This window comes from Pleuronectes platessa, chromosome 21 (assembly GCF_947347685.1).
Source record: "Pleuronectes platessa chromosome 21, fPlePla1.1, whole genome shotgun sequence".
NCBI lineage: Eukaryota > Metazoa > Chordata > Actinopteri > Pleuronectiformes > Pleuronectidae > Pleuronectes > Pleuronectes platessa.
In genome coordinates this window covers 18,832,138-18,854,840 of record NC_070646.1, presented here as the reverse complement: position 1 = coordinate 18,854,840, position 22,703 = coordinate 18,832,138, and the positions used below count along the sequence as shown (strand labels likewise).

Sequence of the window (22,703 nt, the reverse complement as noted above, 5' to 3'; positions counted from 1 at the left end):
AAAAAAAGTAATTGTGTATTTAGTTAGTAAAACAGACTATGGTAAAAAGTTAATAAAAATTCTCATTTATTTTCCAGCCATTACAGGTCAAAAGTTACTTTTTTTAAAGACTGACTATTCAACTATACTAACATTAAGCAGAGTATATAGGTTATTTTAAAAATAAACAACTACAATGAATTTAATAATAAAAAAGATTATCCTGCGTATGGTTTTGATATGCATTTAGTCTTTTTCAGGGTCTTGTGTTTTTTTTTCAAACCCGTTCTTGTATCTGTAGCAGAAATGAACAGAACTTGATTCACTCTGTCACACTCACTCGGGTAGTTGAGAAGTTAATTATCAGTATGACATTAACATGAGTTCTCTTGATGTAATGAGGAGGCAGCACATCAGAGACCAGCTTCATTGGCAGATGTCTGGGGGGGAGGGGGTGGGGGTCACTGACAGACTGCCCTGACTCTCAGCTGCCATATTTGGTCACATGGTATTCCCCATGCGTCCCATCCACTGACTCTCACAGTTCATTTCCACAAACCTCTGTCATCATTTCATGTGCAAATGTCTGTGACATGCTAAACAAGAAGTGAAGGTGAAGACAGCTCAGGAATTCAAAAAGGCTTTGATTCCTCCCACCTCTTTCTGCTAAGCACTGTGGAGCTTGTCCCAGGCAGAAATGTGGGCCCACATTCAAGGTTACCTGAGGTTTTACCAGAGCAGAAACTTTTAATTTCTTTTATCTCAAAACATTTGCCATTTGTCTTTGTCAGTGATGACATGTAATAGAAAGGACCACTCTGAATGTGTTAGGCTACAATTTAGTTTTTTTTATTTCTGTCGTTCATGTTATCTTATTTCTTTAATCACAGAGTTGTAAAGAATTAAAGAATTATAATTTTTGTATTTCTAAGTCGCTTTTTATAACCATGAACTGTGTCATAGGCTAGTTCAAGCTGCCTCCATGTTTCCCATCCATGCATCAGTTACAATTCATAAATCCTTATAAACCATTTATTGACGGCACATTAGTAGAACAGACTGAAAGATATGTGCATAATAAGCCCAGGCTCAGAGGCCGAAACAATATGTTTTCTGTGATGAACCAGTACTCTGTGATACATCCTGTACCAGCAGGTTTTTATGTTGACACTAAAACTTAAGGTAGAATTATCAGACAGAAAATAAAATGCACTTTTTATGCCTTCAGGCAGGTGACAGCTAGAGGCCGCATACATTTTGTTTCGGGTTGTCCGTCCGTCCGTCCGTCCGTCCATCAGTCCGTCCGTCTGTTAGTATGTAGGGGAGAGCGGGGTAATATGGGACATTTTTTTACATTTGCTCCCCTCTAGGCGAGCTAAAATGATAAATCAGTAAAATTTACACATTTCCCATTAATTCAGGATGTTTTCTAGCAATGGAAATGATCAGAATGTCTTCAGGACAAAGGGCAGTGAAAATATGATTGTTTTAAAAAAAGTGGTCTTGTGTCCCACTTTACCCCAGCTTCGGGGTAAAGTGGTCCACTTACTTTTTCCACTTTAAAACTACCATAACAACACATGTTGTAATAGTTAAAATCCTGACAACCACACATTCACAACTAATATCGGACTAGTAACAGAATCATGGGGATTGGTCAATTAAGCACATTTATGATTATTATGATTCATGTGATCTCTTGCACACCCTAGCTTACCTGCACAGGTACAGGGATATCGTTTTTCTCTGCGTATTCAAATGCCAGTTCACGGCACTTAACTGGAGCAAGGCCATGGAACTGGTCAGCTAGTTGTTTCAAGTGTTTGGCAAGCTCCTCCTCCATCTCATCTGTGAATATTCTCTTTACCTCAGCTACTGCACCCCAGGCTACTGATTTAACTTTCCCTTTCTCTTTTTTCTTTATGAATCTTTTGAGGGTTGTCTTATCAATATTTCTATCCCTTCCAGCTTTTCTTAAGGACTTCTTTCCTTGCATGACCTCAGCGGCTGCACTCTCCATCTCTTCGAGGGGTGTTTGGCCCCAGGTTGTCTTCCTGGTGTATAGTTTCTTGGCATGATGGCTTTTCTACAATGTTTATGACATTCAAAGTAAAACATATATAATGTAATATAACACTAAAACATGTTTAAGACTAAACTTAACTTGTGCTTCATGGTGGGGTAAAGTGAGACACTGTCCCACTTTACCCCACAGCCACAATTTTAGAAAAACAACATCTTTTAACAATTCAGGCTAATCTTCAGCTAGCATCAATCACATGGTTTTATATGTTGGAAGTTCACCAACATGTATGATATAAGTTTTTCTACCTGATTCAATTTGTTTTGACACAACAGTTGATTAAGTTCAAAGCAAGAAAGTTTACTTTTACATGCAAAAAACACATTTTTGTGAAAAAACATACTTTCCACAGCACTAGCACCAACTTCTTCTTCATGGCAAGGGGGGAATGGGAGGGGCTTGAAAACATAATAGTCACATGACCACAAATGTGTTCCGTTGCCTAGATACAGGGGGTGTTTCACATATCCCGATGTCCCACATTACCCCGCTTTCCCCTATGTACGCAGCTTGAGGGAATGTCTTAGAATTTGGAACAAACTTTCCCTTGGTGCCTAAATGTCAAAGGTCAGAATCACAGTGGCCTCATGTTACTTTGAATGTGACATATTAGGACTGGCCTCTTGAATGTGTCTCTCAAAACTGCTTGAGGGAACTTCTACAACTTTTGATCAGATATCACATGGACTCAGATTAAGTGTTTAGGTTTCAGTTGACAAAGGTAAAGGTTACAATGACCTTTATGTGAATCTGGAAAAAAGTGTAGAAATATATACACAGAATCTGCACTATTGACCGAGGCATACAACCGCAGTGTGTTAATTAAAAACGTTATCCTTATCATCTATTTTTCACATAATACAGCCTTTTCAAATAGACTGTATGTGTGTGAGGAGAAATGGATGTGACGTGTGGGAGGATTTCACTTTATGGAATGTGCCCTGCACTAAAGTCATTACAGCCCCAGGAATTTTGTCTTGGTTATTTTCAAAATGTCACTTTGTCCTGTTTACTTGTTTAAATACGAATACCCGTTCAACTACATTCCAACCTCCTCAGTTTAACTTTGTGTTAACCGCTAATTATTTTGCCAATTTTAGCCCGCTAGTATTGTTCACACAAAGGTAAACATGAGCAGCTAAAGTCCAGTGTTGCCTTTCATCCCTCTGACATTTTGTTTTTCATTACAATCAGCGCCTCCAAAAAAGTAATTTAGATGGTGCTTCATTCATGTCCAAAGGCAAAGGTGTTTGCACCTGCACCAACTGACTGCACTTGGAGTGTGTCATCACAGAGAGGGGTGAGACAGTGATACATGGAATGAGAGTGAGACGTACAAAAGAGAGAAATTCAAACCCGACATGCTCGCTTTGTGTGAAAGGTGTGTGTGATGTAAGCCTGTTAAAGGTAGCAGTAACTGCAGCTATGCAGCTATGCAGCTTTGCTACCTAAACAAGCGATGCTACTGCGCAACCTACGCGCGCACTTGGGCAAAGAGCTTGTGCTGCTCCTTTCAATTGAGTGGTGTCATGTGTTGCTGAAATTTGTTGTGGTGCAGTTGCTTGGCCTTGCTGTTGCTAAGTAGAGTAGAAGTTGAGAAAAGCTCCGCTCAAGCTCAACTTTTGAAGTGGCAGCGAAGTCGGTCTAACCCTCAACAGGCTCCATGATGTTTAGCCAATCAGAGGAAATTTTGCTCTGAAGGATTCATCTTAAAGGAGGCCTGAGCTAATATTCCCTGGTTAAGTGAGAGGCTCAGCTGAGTGGCTGCCTAACAGGCGGTTTTGGATAAAGGACTTTTTTGAACTGTGAGGAATACAAAGCTTCACCAGTGTAGTCTCAAAATAAAAATATATGGGAGCTGGAAGTGAGCAATATAGGTCTCCTTTCAAATGTGCTGTAACTTTAAACTTTAAACTCTTTTGATGTGCTCCCACTTGTTCTATTTTGCACTTTTATTACATTCATAAAACTCTGTGAACCGTTTACAATTAAAAGCCATTTAGCTTCTCAGTGGACAGAAACCCTTCATTTCTAAGCAGGATTCTTATTGTGAAGTATTTGTAGGCATACCATCATTGTGACAAAGCAAAGAGGATACACACTCTGGCATGCACATTATCTGACAGGCACTAAGAGCTTATTTAGCCATGTTTTTTTACTGGCCTGTGTTTAATCGCCAACCTTGTGTGAGAAACTATGGTGGGTGTGGTAGAAGAGCCACTAACAAGACAAAACAAATTAAGCTCTCCCTCTGAACCTCACATGCATTCAGTGTGTTTGGGCTTGAGAATAATATTCTTTACTTCTCCTGGCTAAAAGCAATATTCAATAATTAAGAATGGTTTTCATTGTTGGTATATTTTGCCATAATTTAAAATCGCACTTCTGACCACCACTGCCCTTCTGTTTGTCTCTTCCTCTCAGGGTGGAGTTCCAGAACAAGTTCTACTGCGGCCAGGGCTACAAGTTTTTCCCCTTCTCATTCGACAGCATCTTGGAGGGGCGATTTGACGAGTGATCAGACCTCAGCCCCTCTAGCATGAACAGTCCTACTCTCCTTTCTGTGTTGTTTGAATGTATGAACCCATGTGCAGCCCTCTGTCACGCTCTAGTGGTAATTTGTATAACCTGTGCATCATAGCTGTAATGTGGTCTGGAATGAGGCTGCGCTCTATCCACAAAGTAGTTCCTGTTGACATGACTCAGTATCATCACTGTACTGAAAACTCAACGTGGTTCCCCCCGCTGTCATAACATTTCCTCCACCTATAACACTGTAATGTACACACATTATTTCACTTTTAAGCAAATCTAAGAAAATAACCATTTATACTTTGAAATTGGAGCAATGAAATGCCATTGAAATAAAGGTCATATACTGAAAAATCTAAACTTTTCACTTTCTTATTTTTGGACACATTTTATTACAAAAACTACAAGAACTACAAAAAAGAAGATCTGAATAAGAAATAGCTGAAATAACCATCTAATGTGCTGTGTGTGCAGTGTGCCATCTCCTTACAGGTATTATAGCTTTCACCATGGAGTAACATAATGTGGAGTTGAAAGGTCATTGATCTGGTGAAAATCTGGTGATATGTTTGGTATAACTGCAAAGCAATGTGATTCTCCCAATATTTGAGCAGTGTACCCAAAATTTGAAAAAAATCGTATGGTACAAAGTGGATGTGTTGTTACTATCAGACCATAAAGTTGTGTTACATTGAGAAGAGAACAGAGCGGAGATTGTGCCCCTCGTGCTGTGATCTGTGGCTTCCTTGTGCTCATTCTGTAAGAAGTATTGTAAACCAGTTGAAATACTCAGCTGATTAATTTATTTTAAAAGGTCTATGTTTGAGGAAAAGCCTACAAGTCAAAATAACATCACTCTTGAAAAGTTTACGAAAGACGACAGACATGATCTACAGCTGATGATGGGCAGTGATCTGTGGCATGGACTGTAATGTGTGTGTGGCCAATAATAAACAGAGACTTTGAGTTTCATCTGGTGTTTTTTTGTCCTGTCAGTGTATTTGATCTAGAACGACTGAGGATGTCCCAAGTTTTAGTTATAATTAAATTGTTCATGTTCGAGTTAAAGGTTCACTGTGTAAGATTAATGTTAAAGGGATCTATTGGAAGAATTTGATTATAAAATAATCCATGTGATGTTTTCACTTGTGTGTTTCATCTAAATTGTACATTTACCTTTAAATACTTTATATTTACATCAGGAGCCCCCGCACCTGGCAGGACATCCACAATATCCACAGATCATTACGCACCTTTGAGGCTTAGAACAAAAGAGGATTATGTTTATTAATCGTTGATTTCTGTCATGAGATCCAACTGCAGAACATAAAAACTGCCATGGTATCTTCAGAAGTTGTACAGGTTTATGTAGTCAACTGGACTCAGTTAGGACTTGTCTGAATATGCCATTTGGATGAGACGTGAAAAACGTCTTCAAGCAAGTACAGTTGGCTACATGGACTTTTCTGAAGATACCACGACCTGGATGAATATGAATCTTAACAGATACAGTAATGCTTTCATAATACCACAGAATGAGTAAAACTCATGGACAAATTAGAGACACATTTATTTCTCCGCAAAAACTTATTTTTTGAAACAAATACTAAATTATAAATGATAGCAAGGGGTACAACACATAAGACATAAAAACATAAATGAACTTGGACATATAAAGGATCCGCACATTGCCTTTTGTTATACAAACAGCCACCGTTAGGGACAGAGTATTCAGAGACATCACCTGTATCCCTCATGCTTTTATTTTTGTAATTCATGTCAGGATGAGCCCACCACTGGTATGGACCCAAAGGCCAAACGATTATTGTGGAACTCCATCCAGAGCGTCACCAAAGAGGGAAGAGCTGTAGTTCCCACCTCCCAAGGTAGGAGGAGATGTAAATATAATGTACCCATAAAAATGAGGATGATAATATAACACAAGGCACCCACAAATCCGTATTCAATCATTGGAGCTCTGAAAACAAAGACATCAGATGATTGAAAATAAAATCAGTTATTGTGCGAATGAAATTAAACTAATTTCTGTTTAACTGCTGAAGGTCGACTCACAGTGTAAATGCTTATGTGTTTACTCCTGTGTCCTTATGTCAGCATGGAGGAATGTGAGGCTCTCTGCAACAGAATGGCCATCATGGTCAATGGCAGGTTCAGGTGTCTGGGATCTGTTCAGCACCGGAAGAACAGGTAAACGCGTGTCTGTGTAACATCTACATCACCACAGATTAGCATTACAGCCAAAACCCAAAGCATTCTGTCATTCCTCTAATACACAGGGCATTGAAATGAAAGGTTGAAATATACGTTAAGAGTTGAACTCTCATTGCGCTGAAGTGATCTGTGAAGGACCCTCTCTGTGTTTGATATGCATGAGTCAATGTGTAACACTGTATGTTATGAAACATAAAGGGATGAATATTTACCTTTCTCAAACTGCCACATATCATAGAACTGTGTGATACCGCCTTCCCAGAAACTTCTGGATCTGTGGATGATGGTCAGTGATAATGTACTCCACTGCCAAACCACTCGACTCCAGAAGATCCAGGCATCGCTTCAGCCCCCCCTTCTCCATACGGTAGCTACCACCAACTTCATTGCTCTGGTGGTGCATAGACAATATGATACAAATCTTAGTAATAGTCAGAATAATTTTTCTATGTGATGCAAGCAATAAAACAACCATAAACTGTAACACACCTGAATAGGCAGAAAATCTAGAAGAGTGTTGCTCTCCAGGTGCATGAGAGTGTAGCCTCCATACTTTGCTGAATGACCTAAAGAAAAAAAAACTGAGAAGGTTGCAAGAATTTAACAAGAAATTCCCATCACGGGCCTATGGGCTTGTATTAGCTGTACCCAGATTAATGAGACACTGTAACAGGGAAATACAGCACTGTCACACTGTTCACATCTGTTTGGACCGATATTTGGCTTACCTGGTGAGTATGCTTGCATATCTCCACCAAGTGCAACCTTCCCCTTCTGGTGTAGCTGCTGAAAAATATCGCAACTGGACTCGACACTCTCTCTGGACACATCTCAAACAGCTCGCTGAGGCAGGCTTAAAAAACAATGTGCTTTTCATACCTGTATGCGGCTCTTTGTGCATGCCTAACCGAAAACAGAAAACACATGTTACTTCAATCAATCAATCAAATTTTATTTGTATAGCCCATATTCACAAATTACAATTCATCTCATAGGGCTTTAACAGGGTGTGACATCCTCTGTCCTTAACCCTCAGCAAGAGTAAGGAAAAACTACTAAAAACCCTTTTAACAGGGTAAAAATATGTAGACAGTCACCGAAGTTAATAGTCAAGTCAAGAGTCACATTTTGGTGCTATGTCTTATTTCTTTATTGATCTGGAAGAAAATGGGGACCAATGGCACGCTAAAAGTTGTGTCTGTGCCGACACAAGACACACATGACTGATACTAATGAATAAAAAGAGTAAAGTTTTATCGAGCTCAAAAGCTTCACATAGTGTGTCATTTTCATGGCAACATCAAATGCATAATGCATTGCATTTGCTCCAGCACACAGATGAGTATTTCAGTTTGTGTATATATATATATATATATATTAAAAGGCTATTCTAGGAATGTCAGGGACAATATGAATACAGACAGTTTCAATTCTTTCTGTTCTACTAGGCTTGTTGTTTTTCGTCATCTTTTTTTTCTTTCTTTCTTTCTTTTCCTTATCTTTCTTTTTCATATAGAGATGTATAGAGTGATAGTTCACCCTAAAAGAGGTATTTAACCAAAACATTTGAATGGTAACAGCATTATTTACACCAGGTTTTTAGCCTTAATGTCCGCTGTGATCCACACGTGAACACAGCTCACAAAGAGGATATCAGACGACACTTGATCACCAGTTACTTCAATTGTATTGGATTTTACTGCAACACTGTTTACCTCTGAAACTCAGGGGTACTCATTACCACTTCACCCACCATCCAACCAGGATGATTGGTGAGTAGATAATGAGTGAATTCAAGTTTTTGGGTGAACTATCCCTTTAAGAAAGAGGGGGTTTAAGTTAGTGGACACATTATGAGACACAGCTGTGGTGTAAAGTGTGTCAGCCCTTAAAGGCCCCTTCATGGCCTGGGTCTCCAAGCAGTTGCTTTATTTTACTAAGGAAGCTTTTATTTTGAAGGACCCGACCGGAACATGGCTGCGGTTACTCAGGCCATCTCGAGGTGGCTGAGTGTTTTGGATCTGTAGTTGAGAAGAAAGCTGCAGTGTAAGAAACCCCGAGTGTGGACACGACTTGTGAATAAGTTGTTAAACGCAGAATGAAGAAGAGAAGCTAACAAGGCTGCTTGGAAGTTAAATTCACGTCGGGGAAAAAAGCAATTCAGCGAGTCGAGCAGTGGCATTCATCGTTTCCCTCCGTCCACACAGAGGTGTTCAAGTAAGCGTTGTTTTATTTCACAAGTCTCTGTTTTGCTTCCTTCTAACTTCCCGATTAGTTTAACGGTGTCGTGCCACTTCACGTGTCCCCCGGGGCTCGGTGCTCCAAGCGCCGCAGAGGAGCCTGGATGTTGTTCTCCCTGAAGCTGCCTCCGCACAAAGTCCACTCGGGAATCGTCTCCATTTACTTTGCCGTGCGTCGTGGAACATGGAAGTGAATCTGAGAAACTGATAAGAACTTTTCATATCGTTCTGTGTGCACATTTCAACCAGCATGTGGACTTTTGATAAAACACCACCTGTAGAACTGCTTTTCCTGCACACATTAATTTAAAATAAAGTGCTTCGATCTCAGCTGTAAATGAATGTTATGTTACTGGAGTGCACTGTAGTATAGTGTAGTATTTGTGTGGAGATTTTACTATTTTCTTATCTAATGGTTGTATCAGTGTATCAAGCCACGAAAGTTAACTGCACTTAGCTGAAGTTTTCTCTTTTCATTGGATGATTTTAACACTGACTAAAAGTAAGCATCTCATTTGTTTGCTGCTAAATTAGACGCGATAAAGCTTAAAATGTGAGAGCATGTGATGTGTTCTTCATAAATAGTTGGAAACACTTTTATTATTTTCCATGAAAAGCATGTCCAACTAACTCTTTTCATTTAGCAACACGCAGGCACAAACAATGCACCAATGACAAGCTCCACCCCCCAGAGGCTGCACATGAAGGCCAATTGCAACTACGTAGCATGTCCAATTTGAAGTCTCCTTCAAACTGGGCCTAGAAATGCGTCCTTCTTTACACAAGCAACAATGCATCCACTGGGTGGATCCTTCCAACATAACCCAGGATTGGAGATGTAGCCTACGCGCTAGCTTGCTAGCTTTACAAGTGGCCAAGCTGCACAAAGTGTTGCAGATTAAAGTAGTTAACGATGCAATGCTAAGTGTGGGACAATGCCGAGTTCGCAAACACACTACTTTCAAGATCATCGGATCACTGCACAGTTCGCACTACACGACATGGTGTCTTGAATTGGGACTGAATGATGACACAGGGTCACACTCTACACAATGTTTCACCAGGAGAAATCCCTCAATGATCCTCAAACTATGTTTAATCACAAAAACACTTGCAAGAAATCTTTAAAAAAATTGTTGAATCAAGATGAGATTGTCCTAGACAAGCCAAAGACTTATGAGTATTTCTAGTTGATTACCGTTTGATTTAAACTATTGTCGTTCTTTCTCTGTGGGCACTTTCGAAAACGACCTACTGACAGAGCTCTTCCCACTACACAAGGAGAACATTATTTACTTTTGCATATGTATATGCTGCTGAATCTTCTCCTCTTCTGTGCAGGACTCCATGTGATGGTGTGACGATGGGACAAGGTGGTGTTGGGTGTGACTGCAGCCCTGGAGGCTGATGAACCTGCTCCATTGGCCAGTCAGGATGCACATAGCTTCAGTGGGTGTCAGCAAGTTCTGCTTCCTGTTCTCCCTTGCATTCTGTGGGCTCTTGCTTCTGTTAATCCCGGCCTTCCAGCCCCCAGCTCTTCAGGTGGACCTGCCTCAGCCCCGACCTCAAATCAGACCCACACATGCAGGCTCATCACACCAGACCAGGGTACCAGCAGTGTCTGTCCTTGCTGGGGCAACTGACACAGCCACAGGGCTAAATGGAAGCTCATTGGGCCAAGGGGAAACCATGGAGATGGAAGTTACCGGGGGAGATAATTATAGACTGGTGGACTCTCCAAAAAGCATTGACAGAGGGGCTTTTCCTGCATGGAAAGCTGGTGGACCTTTAGGATCTACATCCCATGACCCATTAGAGTTGAAGGACATTTTTATTGCTGTGAAAACTACCAAGAAGTACCACAAGTCCCGACTGGAGCTGCTAATTCACACCTGGGTTTCTCAAGCTAAAGAACATGTGAGTAGAGCTGCTGTCCTTTTTACTTGTGGATGTAGCTTTAACAGCACTGTGCTCTTTCTAAGGCTGGACTACCCCAAAGGCTTTATCCCTTTAAACATGTAACAGTTACACACACTGATTCAATTACTGGTGTGCACAATGGATCTATTAGTGCATTAAGTCATTTATCAAACACAATATTTTCTGCTCCAGCTTCTGTTTACAATCATTGTGGTAGTTACCTTTCATGTTTTACTTCAGTCTCTTCCCACTCAATGCTGACTGCACGATGATTCAGCGTTGCTTGAACAGAGATGGAATTTGAGGCTGAGATGGCAAAGAGTCGCAGATGGAGACTGTTACATCGTTTCCAAACATCTCTCAGATTTTTCAAATTTAAATCAAGGCCAGCAATGATTCAGAACTTCTCCTTAGTAGGAGCTTGAAAACATTTCAGCTCAACATGTGGAGTAATGGCTTATGTAATGTTTTAGTTGTGTCCAAAGAAAATGGGTTCTGATTGAAATGCTGCCAGCTGGGGGTTTACCTCTGTTCCAGGGTCAGAGTCGTTCACCAAAGTTTTTACCAAAACTGCCTTGGTATACAGTGCCTTGCATAAGTATTCACCCCCTTTGGACTTTTCTACATTTTGTCATGGTATAACCACAGATTAAAATTTATTTCATCGTGAGTTTATGTAATGGACCAACACAAAATAGTGCATCATTTGGAAGTGGGGGGAAATATTACATGGATTTCACAATTATTTACAAATAAAAATCTGAAAAGTGTTGAGTGCATATGTATTCACCCCCTTTACTGTGAAACCCCTAACAAAGATCTGGTGCGACCAATTGCATTCACAAGTCACATTTGCAAGTCACATAATTAGTAAATAGGGTCCACCTGTCTGCAATTTAATCTCAGTATAAATACACCTGTTCTGTGACGGACTCAGAGTTTGTTGGAGATCATTACTGAACAAACAGCATCATGAAGACCAAGGAGCTCACCAAACAGGTGAGGGATAAAGTTGTGGACAAATATGAAGCAGGGTTAGGTTATAAAAAAATATCCAGAGCTTTGAACATCTCTCTGAGCACCATAAAATCCATCATAAGAAAATGGAAAGAATATGGCAGAACCGCAAACCTACCAAGAGGAGGCCGTCCACCCAAACTGAAGAGTCGGACAAGGAGAAAATTAATCAGAGAAGCAACCAGGAGGCCCATGGTTACTCTGGAGGAGTTGCAGAGATCCACAGCTGAGGTGGGAGAATCTGTCCACAGGACAACTATTAGTCGTCTACTCCACAAATCTGGCCTTTATGGAAGAGTGGCAAGAAGAAAGCCATTGTTGAAAGGGATCCATAAAAAATCCCGTTTGGAGTTTGCCAGAAGCCATGTGGGAGACACAGCAAACATGTGGAAGAAGGTGCTCTGGTCAGATGAGACCAAAATTGAACTTTTTGGCCTCAATGCAAAACGCTGTGTGTGGCGAAAACCCAACACTGCCCATCACCCTGAGCACACCATCCCAACAGTGAAACATGGTGGTGGTAGCATCATGCTGTGGGGATGCTTCTCTTCAGCAGGTACAGGGAAACTGGTCAAAATAGAGGGAAAGATGGATGGAGCCAAATACAGGGAAATCCTTGAAGAAAATCTGATGCAGTCTGCAAAAGACTTGAGCCTGGGGCGGAAGTTCATCTTCCAGCAGGACAATGACCCTAAACATACAGCCAGAGCTACAAAGGAATGGTTTGGATTAAAGAATGTTAATGTCTTAAAATGGCCCAGTCAAAGCCCAGACCTCAATCCAATAGAGAATCTATGGCAAGACTTGAAGATTGCGGTTCACAGACGGTCTCCATCCAATCTGACTGAGCTTCATCTTTTTTGCCAAGAAGAATGGACAAACCTTTCCATCTCTATATGTGCAAAGCTGGTAGAGACATACCCCAAAAGACTTGCAGCTGTAATTGCAGCGAAAGGGGGTTCTACCAAGTATTGACACAGGGGGGTGAATACTTATGCACCCAACAGATGTCAACTTTTTTGTTCTCATTATTGTTTCTCTCACAATAAAATTTATTTTGCACCTCCAAAGTACTATGCATGTTTTGTTGATCAAACGGGAAAAAGTTTATTTAAGTCTATTTGAATTCCAGTTAGTAACAGTACATAATGGGAAAAAGTCCAAGGGGGGTGAATACTTATGCAAGGCACTGTATGTCCTCACAGCTTCAGTATATGTATTACATAACATTAATTTAGTGTAGATGTAATGTAAAGTGACTTAGGAGCGTGTGTGCACGTGCGTTTGATTATTCTAACAATAACCCATCAAAGTGTATTACTTGCAATTGAATCCCCACAGTCTGTTCAATGATCAGATGTCAGAACTGTGACTGTTTTTTTGTATTGAGCAACTGCAAACCATCATCAGTAAAAGTCCTGGTAATGATGTGTAGCACGATCACCAATACCTTACAGAAGGTTAAGATGGTACACAGTCTTCAGTCAGTCATGTGACACAAGTGCATGCTGCAAATGTACTATGTTCCCTTGAAATATCTGTGTTCACCTACTATTGACTTAACAACACAGCACAAGCAGTCACTACGCCACCAAGCTTCCCAGCACCAGCGTTCACAGGGAGACTTGAATGAACCTAGCACACACATTGTGATCTTTCACTCAAACTCAACAGCAGGAGCATAGTCAGGCATTTTATCAAAATTGAGTGCGTACAAGTTTTACATAAATTAACAAAAAAAAAGACTTTAATATTCAGGGAGGCTCATATAACCTGTTTTCATGCCTGAGGGATTTCCTGTTCAGTTCGTGTGCCCTGTATCAACAGCTTATCTCGTACTGGCTTGGATTCCAGGTCTGTTGCGAAATGGCTACACAGTGAGTCAGTTCTGTATTAGCTGTCAGCTTTAACCAACCATTTTCTCTCACATACTGTGTGACTGCCTTATTTTACTGCTCTCAGGTCAGTAAAGTCTCTCCCCTGTGTTAACAACTCGCAGTAAAATTAAACCAACGCTCATCACAAGTTATTAGGATTTAGACTACTGAAGTTTACTATCTGTGCGTTTGATTTGCGAGAGAATATAGGTGCACCTAAATTATGCGCTGGTGCACCAAAATTAAGAAAATCAAGCGCATCAGTGCAACCAATGTAAAAAGTTAGTCTGAATCCCTGATAGAGATACAGATGATGGTTATTTATGAGAAGGCCAAGGTTAACTCAAATGACCCTTTGACTGAGTGGCTCATTTTATGGTGGGGGAAAATTACAAGCCTGGTCGCAGGGCTTTGAGCAAGTAGAGCCTGTCTGTCTCCGTCTTCTCCGAACTGTACATCACTAGCTGTCTCTGCAGAGGTCCTTGGGGAATGGCTTCACTGTCAGAGGCTCTGACACCAATTTTCATTTTGGAACAATCAGTTGTTGTACTTTTTAAAGAAGTAGATAATTGTACCTATCAAAGGTGATGACTTCACATTATGTTACAAACTGTTTCTTCTAGTCAATGTTGTAAATACTGTTATTTTGCCGATGGTCTCACTTACACATGGCATCTATTGTACTTCTGTCCGTCCTGAGGCAGGGATTCCTCACATGTGGCTCTCTGAGATTTCGATGGTTTTTCCCATGTTAAAGTTTCTTTGTGGTAGTTTTTCCTCACTCTTGTTGAGCCCTATGAGACAAATTGGGATTTGTAAATATGGGCTAATATGAAATTTGATTGATTGGCATGGTGTACGTCTTTTCAAATTAAGTCTTGTCAAATTAGAGCTTGCAGGACGGATAATTTGGGGTGATTTGTTAATTTGTTTTTCTTAGTTGGTAATGAGATCAAAAACCTCTCTGTGTCAAGAAGATGCAGGGGCCTACATTGGTAGAGGTGTTGTTTAATTAGCTCCTCATTTATGATCTACACTGTATTTTTGTAAAACTTTTGTTCATTATAGGAGAACATTTCTAATGTAGTGTTTTAGACTGCTTCATTGTACACTGCAATGATTCTCTCTCTCTCTCTCTCCCTATGCATTGTGTGTGTCAGTGTGCGTGCATGAAAGCGTGCTTCGGCCAGTATTGTGATGAATTCTGTTTCCCTCGTCGAGATGAGTTGTCCCTAATTGTGGTTGCACCCCTTGGTAGTTAGGACAAGGTCTGGTTTGGTAAACACTGTTCAGGTTCAGGCATGAAACATGACCCAGAAAGTCCTGTTTTAGTAAGAGATACGTTTTATCAAGCTCTAAAGGCCTAGTGAGTCGTGAGTGAATTTTACATCTTTAAAAAATATATTATAATAATTCTACCTTTCCTTTTGAAGCTTGTGAGATGAATAGTAAAAATATTGATTCTATGAAATGTGTGCTTGTGTGAATATGACTTGTTGTCCCGTTGGATGGACAAGGGGGTCCTTGTATCTCAGGAGACATTTTGATATTTAGAAAGTTTTTTTCTTTTTGGCTCTAAAAACATTGACACGTTAAACCTAAAGAGAAATGACAAGGAAAGAGGAATAGAAGCATACAGATCATAGTCTTGTATGTTATTGTTTATGTCACTTTCTAATAGCGTCACTAATTAATTCTGAAATTGTGGTGACATTAAACATTAGATGTTGTGGGAAATGATGATGGATCCTAATAAGCGGCAGTGGACAATGACTGTGGACTATAGTGGCATCCGATCTGGATGGTGGATCATGATCTTGCTGGTTGCTGTCCATAGACTATGATTGCAGCTGGACTACTTGATATAGTATTGAAGTTATCCTTCAAAATGTTTACCCTCATCAATGCTGCTAAAAACTTTAATCTTGATGTTTTCCTACACTTGACATCTATTGCACTTCTGTCCGTCCTGGGAGAGGGATCCTCACATGTGGCTCTCTCTGAGGTTTCTACGTATTTTTACCCTGTTAAAAGGGTTTTTAGTAGTTTTTTCTTACTCTTGCTGAGGGTTAAGGACAGAAGATGTCACACCATGTTAAAGCCCTATGAGACGAATTGTGATTTGTGAATATGGGCTATACAACTCAAATTTGATTTGAAATGTCTCATTTTAAATCTACCTGACTCTGTTGTGTGTTTGTGTGTGTGTCCTTTGAAGCTCTGCCACTGCACAAATACCCATGGTCAAGAGAAAACGAAGGAGCACTTGATTGTGCCCTTAAAGGAGAGTATTTATATGTGTACTTTTAACACTGTCTGTCTGTTTCAGACCTTCATGTTCACTGATGGTGAGGACAACGAGCTGCGGATGAGAACAGGTAAGATGCCAACAGTTGTCATAGGTCAAAGATATTTACAAAGTGTCCTCATTCCTTTTGTTTGGCCATATCATGAGGTTACAAAGTCAAATCACAACAAACATGTACAGCCATTTGTTGCAACTGTGAAGAATGGTATTCTGATTTGTCATTTAGGTGTGATTAAAAATAATCTTAATATTTTTTTTTACAATTGGTTTAATATTTTGCCAAATGGGCTATTTATATTAAAGTAATTGTGCATGTTGTGTGTATCTACAAAAACAACAGATTAACAATTAGATTTACAAATTATGACTCTGGTTTAGAATGCCTATATAGTCCATAGCCAATTGGCTGACAGAGAGCCGCTCTCGATCCCTGCTCATTGGTCACCAGCTTAGAAAAACTAAGAGGAAGTTTGTGACAGCAGTATGAACAAATCAATGATAATTAATGATAATTATATGAATGATCTGCAACCAGCATAAACACTTCACAGTAATATCCGGACACAACCGCCTGCAGCTGAACTGTTTGTCCTCTGCCGTGTTTTTCACAGGAGCCAACATCATCAACACAAACTGCTCAGCAGCTCACACCCGCCAGGCTTTGTGCTGCAAGATGTCTGTGGAGTATGACAAATTCATTGAGTCTCAGAAAAAGTGAGTGAATCGTGTTCTGTCCCTGATCCCAATAGACAGCAGGGACACAATGAACAGTTACAGTTGTGTAGTGATATTCTTGGAGCTGATTATAAGCCCACTAACACAATGGACAGCTGCATGCTTTTAAAGGGTCAAAAGATTTAGAACAGCACCAGTTTCACGGATTTTGGATTACCTTAAATGTTACAAAGGTCTAAAGTAAACTGCCTTGAGTCGAGAAGTGTAGCAGAAGACTGCTTGGTTGGTCAAAGCTTCATCCTGCAGCCACATAATAAACCACAACAATCGAGGGAGAGACCAGCAGATGGAGGCTTTGCATGATGAAGAGCAGCACAGACTCTAGACTGTCACCTCATGGTGCTTTAATGTGAACTGGACACAGGGTGAAAGTACAACAACCTAACAGTGCCACACATTTGTGTGAACTTCTGAACAATGTTTGTGTAATAACAGAGGTATCTGAAATGAGACACACGGATATAGGCATGAGGCTTTAATTCTATTTTTTTTTTTTAAATCTTTGTTTTGTTTGCTCTTTGCTCCCGAACTAAAAACGTGTGACTATGTAGGGAACAAACTAATGTATGCTGTTGTGTGTTTGTGCCCACATGTTTTTTTTTTTTGTAGGTGGTTCTGCCATGTGGATGATGATAACTATGTGATTCTGCCCAGCTTATTGCGGATGCTGTCCTCCTACCACCACAGCCAGGATGTCTACCTGGGCCGGCCCAGTCTGGATCACCCTATAGAGGCTTCAGAGAGAGTCAAGAGTGACGGATCAGTCAGTCAACTTACAACCTATTAGGAGTTTCTGACTCCACTATCTTTTTACGGTTAACCCTCTGGAGACTGATAATGTTATCTTTCTAAATCTTCAGAGTGCTCCTGCAGAAACGTGCATCTGACTGTTTATTTCTCATTTCAGGTGTCTGTTAAGTTCTGGTTCGCCACAGGTGGAGCTGGTTTCTGTATCAGCAGAGGTCTGGCACTGAAAATGAGCCCCTGGGCCAGGTGGGTAGTGGATTCTGCTCTTTTAACTTATTAAAGTTATTGAACCTTTCAAAGCTGAGGTACTCACTTAGCTGCATTTTGTATTTCTTATGAAAAGTAAGAACAACATAAACCTGGGCAGCCAAATGAGAAAATAATGTCGAATAGAAATAGATTTGTATTTCCCTGAAATATAACCCAGGGGGCGTTGTAGCGATCATTCTGTCATTTCATGTTCTTATGTGGTTGGACAACACATTGTAAAAGCTAATTTATTTTATCAAAACAGAACTCGACCCATAGGAAGACATTGACTTTGCTCTGTTGTTTAGGCTTGTTGGCAAAAATGTATTGTGCTTTCAGTTTAGGGAATTTCATCAGCACAGCAGAAAAGATCCGACTCCCAGACGACTGCACCATCGGCTACATCATTGAGGCGCTGCTGGAGGTCTCCCTCACACACACACACCTCTTCCATTCTCACCTGGAGAACTTGCAGAAGCTGCCCACTGACTCTCTCCTGGAGCAGGTGAGTAGTATGCATGCGTGTAGGGCTGTTGTTTTGTTGTTTTGTTGTTTATAATTCATGTTCATTAGGACTTGAGACTAAAGAAACCTTAGCAATGTGCTAGGGCTGTGCGATATGACTTCAAATGTATACCTCTAGCAGATCACTGAACTATTATTGTATATTTTTCTCTCTCTCATAATTCACTGAAAAAGTCTGTATTGGAAATCTGCAGAAATATTAACGCTGCATTAATCGGCGCCGGTCAACAAGCGACTCTCCTCCTGTTCTCTTTTCTAGTCACTCACACCTAGAACTGATCTATATAATATCATACTGAATTCTTATTCATGTTTCTGGATAAATGGGGTGTCGCTTCTTCTGTGATGTGTGTCGGCTCTTCTGTCGCTCTTCAGACAAACTGACAATCACATTTATTTAGTTATAATCGATGATGTCGGATCCTGAATCTGCATCATTTCGGTCCCTTTAAACCTGATGTCCTGCTGTGGTAATGCTATATCTCATGAGCTAGATTTAAGTTGGTTTCAATGAATCTCCATCCTACTTTGGGCACTTTCACATGAATTTGCCAGGATTGTATTGGCATTAAAAAATGTTTTGGTTTTATTTTTGCTTCCTGCTCCAGGTGACTCTCAGCTACGGAGGTTTTGAGAACAGAAGAAATGTGGTCAGTTTTGTTGGAGGATTTTCACTGGTTGAAGATCCCACAAGGTAAAGAAATTCAAGTGGCCAAACTCTGAAGCTGTCTTATTAATACCATATGTCTTTAAAGCTTATTTGAATGGTAATGTGATGCTAAATTGGTTCTTATTTGAGATGGATTACATCGGACATGTATTTCGCCTCAATGTCAGTAAAACTCTTACTTTGGTCTTAAACCTTAGCATTTTGCTGTGAGCATTTTTCTGTTTCACATTAATAACATAATTACACTGAAACAGATAAGGATCCAACATTTTTATACAATTATAGTAACACAAAAGATCTCTACTTAGTGTTGGTGCTTGCTTGTAGAACAGTGCATTGCTCTATATGCCTGATTTTACCAAAGCGTCTACTGTGGGAAACACTGAACACTTGAAATGTGTCCCTTTCCCTGACTCTGGTCTCTTTTAATCCTGCAGGTTTAAGACAGTCCACTGCCATCTGTATCCAATTACTGACTGGTGTCCAAAGATCAAACCTCGCCACAAAAACTGAACGCCACAGTGTTTTAATTGTGCAGCACTGACACTTGCTGGAGCTTTGCCTCACTCTGCCATGTTTGGGTGAAGCCACGTGTAGCTGGGAATTCCTCACGTGTCATGAAGTGGATGCCTTCACCCAAAGCAGCCTCACCTCATGCTTCATGAAAGCCCATTGCTATTGTGAGAAGCTTTTAAATCGGCAGAGCTGAATCTAACATGTGGAACCAAAGAAGGACCTTTTCTGGCTAACAGAGCATGAGAGTGGATGAAGCCATTAGTGTCTGGAGCTACATTTGTAAATGAGCTTTTGAAAGTTGACTTAACGTAACAGTGCCCATGTTAATTAAGCCAATTTATAAGTTCATGACACTGTGTAGAACTTTTTTTCATTTGATACATGTTGTTAAATTACTTACCAAGTGTTTCCTCCAAGTCATGTGATGTGTGTTTTAATAATGGTACATTTTCCTATTCCTGTTGACAAGGTATCAATGAAGCATAAGACAATGTTCCCTTTGCCATTGCAGTCAGAAACTAACTCTGCAACATGGTTTCTAAATTGACCTAATATAGAAGAGGAAATTAAAGCGGCTGAATTTAGTCCAAGTTTTAAAAAGCTCACCCTCTGAACTTCTCTTCTGATGGTATGTGTCTTGGATGTTTGAATTATGTTCAATGAAGCAGTTTTTTTGTACCAATAGATTTTCATGCCCATCCAAGTGCAAGCTTTCAGTTGGCCAGTCATCTTATGTAGCTAACCCTAACCCTGGAGATTCCTGTAACCTTAGCCTGTCCCAGTAAATTCTGCTATTTGACAGGTTAAGTGAAACGACAGAGGAAGGATCCAAGTCATTTTCTGTGGCATAGTTACAAAGGCATCGATTGGAAAAGACTAAACCCTTCCTCTCTTCCTAACCATAGACATGCACTCTCAGTTATCTACAGCAGCTATTTAGCTATGGGTCACTGTGATGCAATACTTTTATAGAGCAAGTTAATACCAGGATTCTGCGGGCCAGCTTCAACAACTCAAGTTGGAGTTTTTGTTCTGGCAGTTGTTTGCATGACAGCAACCTTACACGGGACAACCCTAAGGAAGGCCTCTGCCACAGCTCAGTCCAAATGACACACAAAGATGGAAATTTCAAAGCAAAAAGATTTGACTGCAATCTGCTTCTGTCACTGGTTCAATGATAAATGCAGGAAGTGGGAAAAAATACGCTGATCCACTTTTGTTTAACTTTAACAGTAGAGCAGCATGCTGGGCCAGGTTACTGAGGAGAGTCAAGTAAAAACTCATATGCTGCCACGTGGTTCTAGATGACCATAAAATAAGTCACTGCACGATTTCCAGCTTGTCTTGTGCTCTGAAGTGTGATGGCTCTGAGGTTGTTAATACCTATGATACAATCAGGTAGAAGCCCTTGTATGTGAAGGAGGCTACAGTGTTATTATGACATACTCGGCAACAAATCAGTTGGTTTTTTCAAGTTAATTTCATCTCCTTGTTCGGTTACTGCTGATGTGACGTGACCGCCCAAAGTCAACATAGCATCACTATGGTTTCCTGTAGTGAAAAATGATTGAGGTACTTTAAATGGGCCTGAGTGTGTATTTAAGTTTTTATCTCTTTCTTTCAAATATGAACTGCAGTTTAATCAATTTAAAATAATGTAGACTGTGCTGTTTGCGCTACTGTGTGTGCACATTTATTTCAGTCTGTTACTGTCCTGTCCCTCATGTTCTCAGCCTAACACCCTCTCCCTGTTTCCTACTGGTCCCTATCTATGGTTTTGCACTACGTTGACTGTATCGCTTCCTATAAGTTACTGACTGTAGCTAAATGTCTAAATTAGTTCATGTTTTTGTAGGCTCTTGTATATTCTTTTATTTTTTCGTAGGTTGTAAGTGTAGCTCTGTGGTCAACTCTGAGACGTGGTCAAGAGGAGGAAGGAATAGCAACTTAACCATGTGACTTAAATGGGTGGAGCCAAAGAACATCTCAACGTTTGCTATGAAGGGTCCCCGAGGATGGTTGCTAATAATTGACTGTTTAGTCCTAACTTGAAGTTTCCTGGTCGATGATTAGGTTTCTGATGAGCTAACGCTACAGTGAAACCCTGCTTGACCTACCTGAGGAAAGGCCTTTACTGCCACAGCCATGCTTTAGTTTTAGAAATGGGAAAATTAAAATCTCTGGGACCATTATATCAGAGCTAGACCTTCTTTGAAATACAGGTTTGTGGCATTGACTTAATAAACTGGTTCATTTGGCAGCACCCACACATGTTACACAATCCAGCCGCAGTATTTGTGCCTGTAAAATGTTTTGTTTTAAACAGCTGTCCTCCTTTTTCCACACAGACAAAATCAAAAATGCAGAGCTTGTGTGTCACTGCAGGTCAGTGAGTGAGCCTGAAGGACAGAGGTTGTTCAACTGTTTACCGCTGATGTATTATTTTGTACTAAGAATAAAATCTTCCTACATTCTCAAGTGTTTGACTGGTTGCTTGTAGAACTGCCGCAATATGTGTGTTTATTGGGTCAGAGCAGGAAGACTGTGCTTTGGCAGTAATGTGGTCATTGCAAACTTGTACAATTTGAACGAAATGGCCCCAAAATCTGATTTATAGGAGTTTTATAGAGACCTCTCACTGGGAAGTGTCTCTTATAAAGAACAATGGATGATGAGCTCACTGGGATGTGTGTGTAATTGAATAAAGCTGGTGGAGGTTCACCATGATTTACTGCTGTGGGACTTTCCACTACTATGTAAAAAAGTGGGTTTGAGTACATTCATATCTGTGTGTGTAAAGGGAATACATTATGTCAATGGGTATCATCCTGAATGTAGAAAGTGCGTGTGTGTGCGCTCAGTAATATAACAATATTATTAACAATAATCATTTATCACAGCAACTGATAACAGATTATTTTAATGGAAACAACTCAATGTGTAGGTTTCGATAAGCATAATATAATTACTCAAAATCCACCAAATCTCAAGTTTATTTTATACATTCATCTCAAATATAGTATTTTTAGTTGAGCTTTTACAGTGATAACATTGTAGCAAGGATTGTGATCCC

At 40.2% G+C, this 22,703-nt stretch overlaps 3 protein-coding genes and 1 long non-coding RNA gene across 4 annotated transcripts in view; 3 read left to right on the top strand and 1 right to left on the bottom strand.

The window, feature by feature from the left end:
• Positions 1–5,515, top strand: part of atp6v0a1b (ATPase H+ transporting V0 subunit a1b) — a 31,305-nt gene extending 25,790 nt beyond the window's left edge. The window contains exon 22 of the mRNA XM_053413754.1: positions 4,487–5,515. Coding sequence (XP_053269729.1) covers positions 4,487–4,580 — 94 coding nt within the window. The 3' untranslated portion in view covers positions 4,581–5,515. The remainder of the gene's footprint in view (positions 1–4,486) is intronic.
• A 994-nt stretch (positions 5,516–6,509) lies between these two features.
• On the bottom strand, positions 6,510–7,381 carry LOC128427157 (uncharacterized). Its single transcript, XR_008333324.1, has 4 exons — positions 7,316–7,381; positions 7,039–7,217; positions 6,668–6,780; positions 6,510–6,572 (listed from the first exon to the last, which is right to left on the bottom strand). It is a non-coding gene; the product is annotated as an uncharacterized LOC128427157 (long non-coding RNA).
• Positions 7,382–8,902: 1,521 nt separating this feature from the next.
• Positions 8,903–22,108, top strand: LOC128427154 (beta-1,3-N-acetylglucosaminyltransferase radical fringe). Its single transcript, XM_053414251.1, has 9 exons — positions 8,903–9,043; positions 10,408–10,983; positions 16,210–16,258; positions 16,800–16,902; positions 17,533–17,686; positions 17,831–17,916; positions 18,259–18,424; positions 19,053–19,138; positions 19,552–22,108. The coding sequence occupies exons 2-9, from the start codon at positions 10,474–10,476 to the stop codon at positions 19,625–19,627; spliced, it is 1,230 nt and encodes a 409-aa protein (XP_053270226.1). The 5' UTR covers positions 8,903–9,043; positions 10,408–10,473; the 3' UTR covers positions 19,628–22,108.
• The window catches only part of LOC128427155 (beta-1,3-N-acetylglucosaminyltransferase radical fringe-like), a 51,681-nt gene continuing 37,887 nt past the window's right edge, over positions 8,910–22,703 (top strand). The window contains exon 1 of the mRNA XM_053414252.1: positions 8,910–9,043. The gene's annotated coding sequence lies outside the window, so the exon portion shown is untranslated. The remainder of the gene's footprint in view (positions 9,044–22,703) is intronic.

What these genes read in the sequence shown, in the direction of transcription:
- LOC128427154 (XM_053414251.1), top strand. Translation starts at nt 10,474, where the DNA reads ATGAACCTGCTCCATTGGCCAGTCAGGATGCACATAGCTTCAGTGGGT. An exon ending in GAGTCAAGAGTGACGGATCA is followed by an intron (nt 17,687 to 17,830) that starts GTCAGTCAACTT and finishes TTCTCATTTCAG; the next exon opens with GTGTCTGTTAAGTTCTGGTT. An exon ending in AAAATGAGCCCCTGGGCCAG is followed by an intron (nt 17,917 to 18,258) that starts GTGGGTAGTGGA and finishes TTGTGCTTTCAG; the next exon opens with TTTAGGGAATTTCATCAGCA.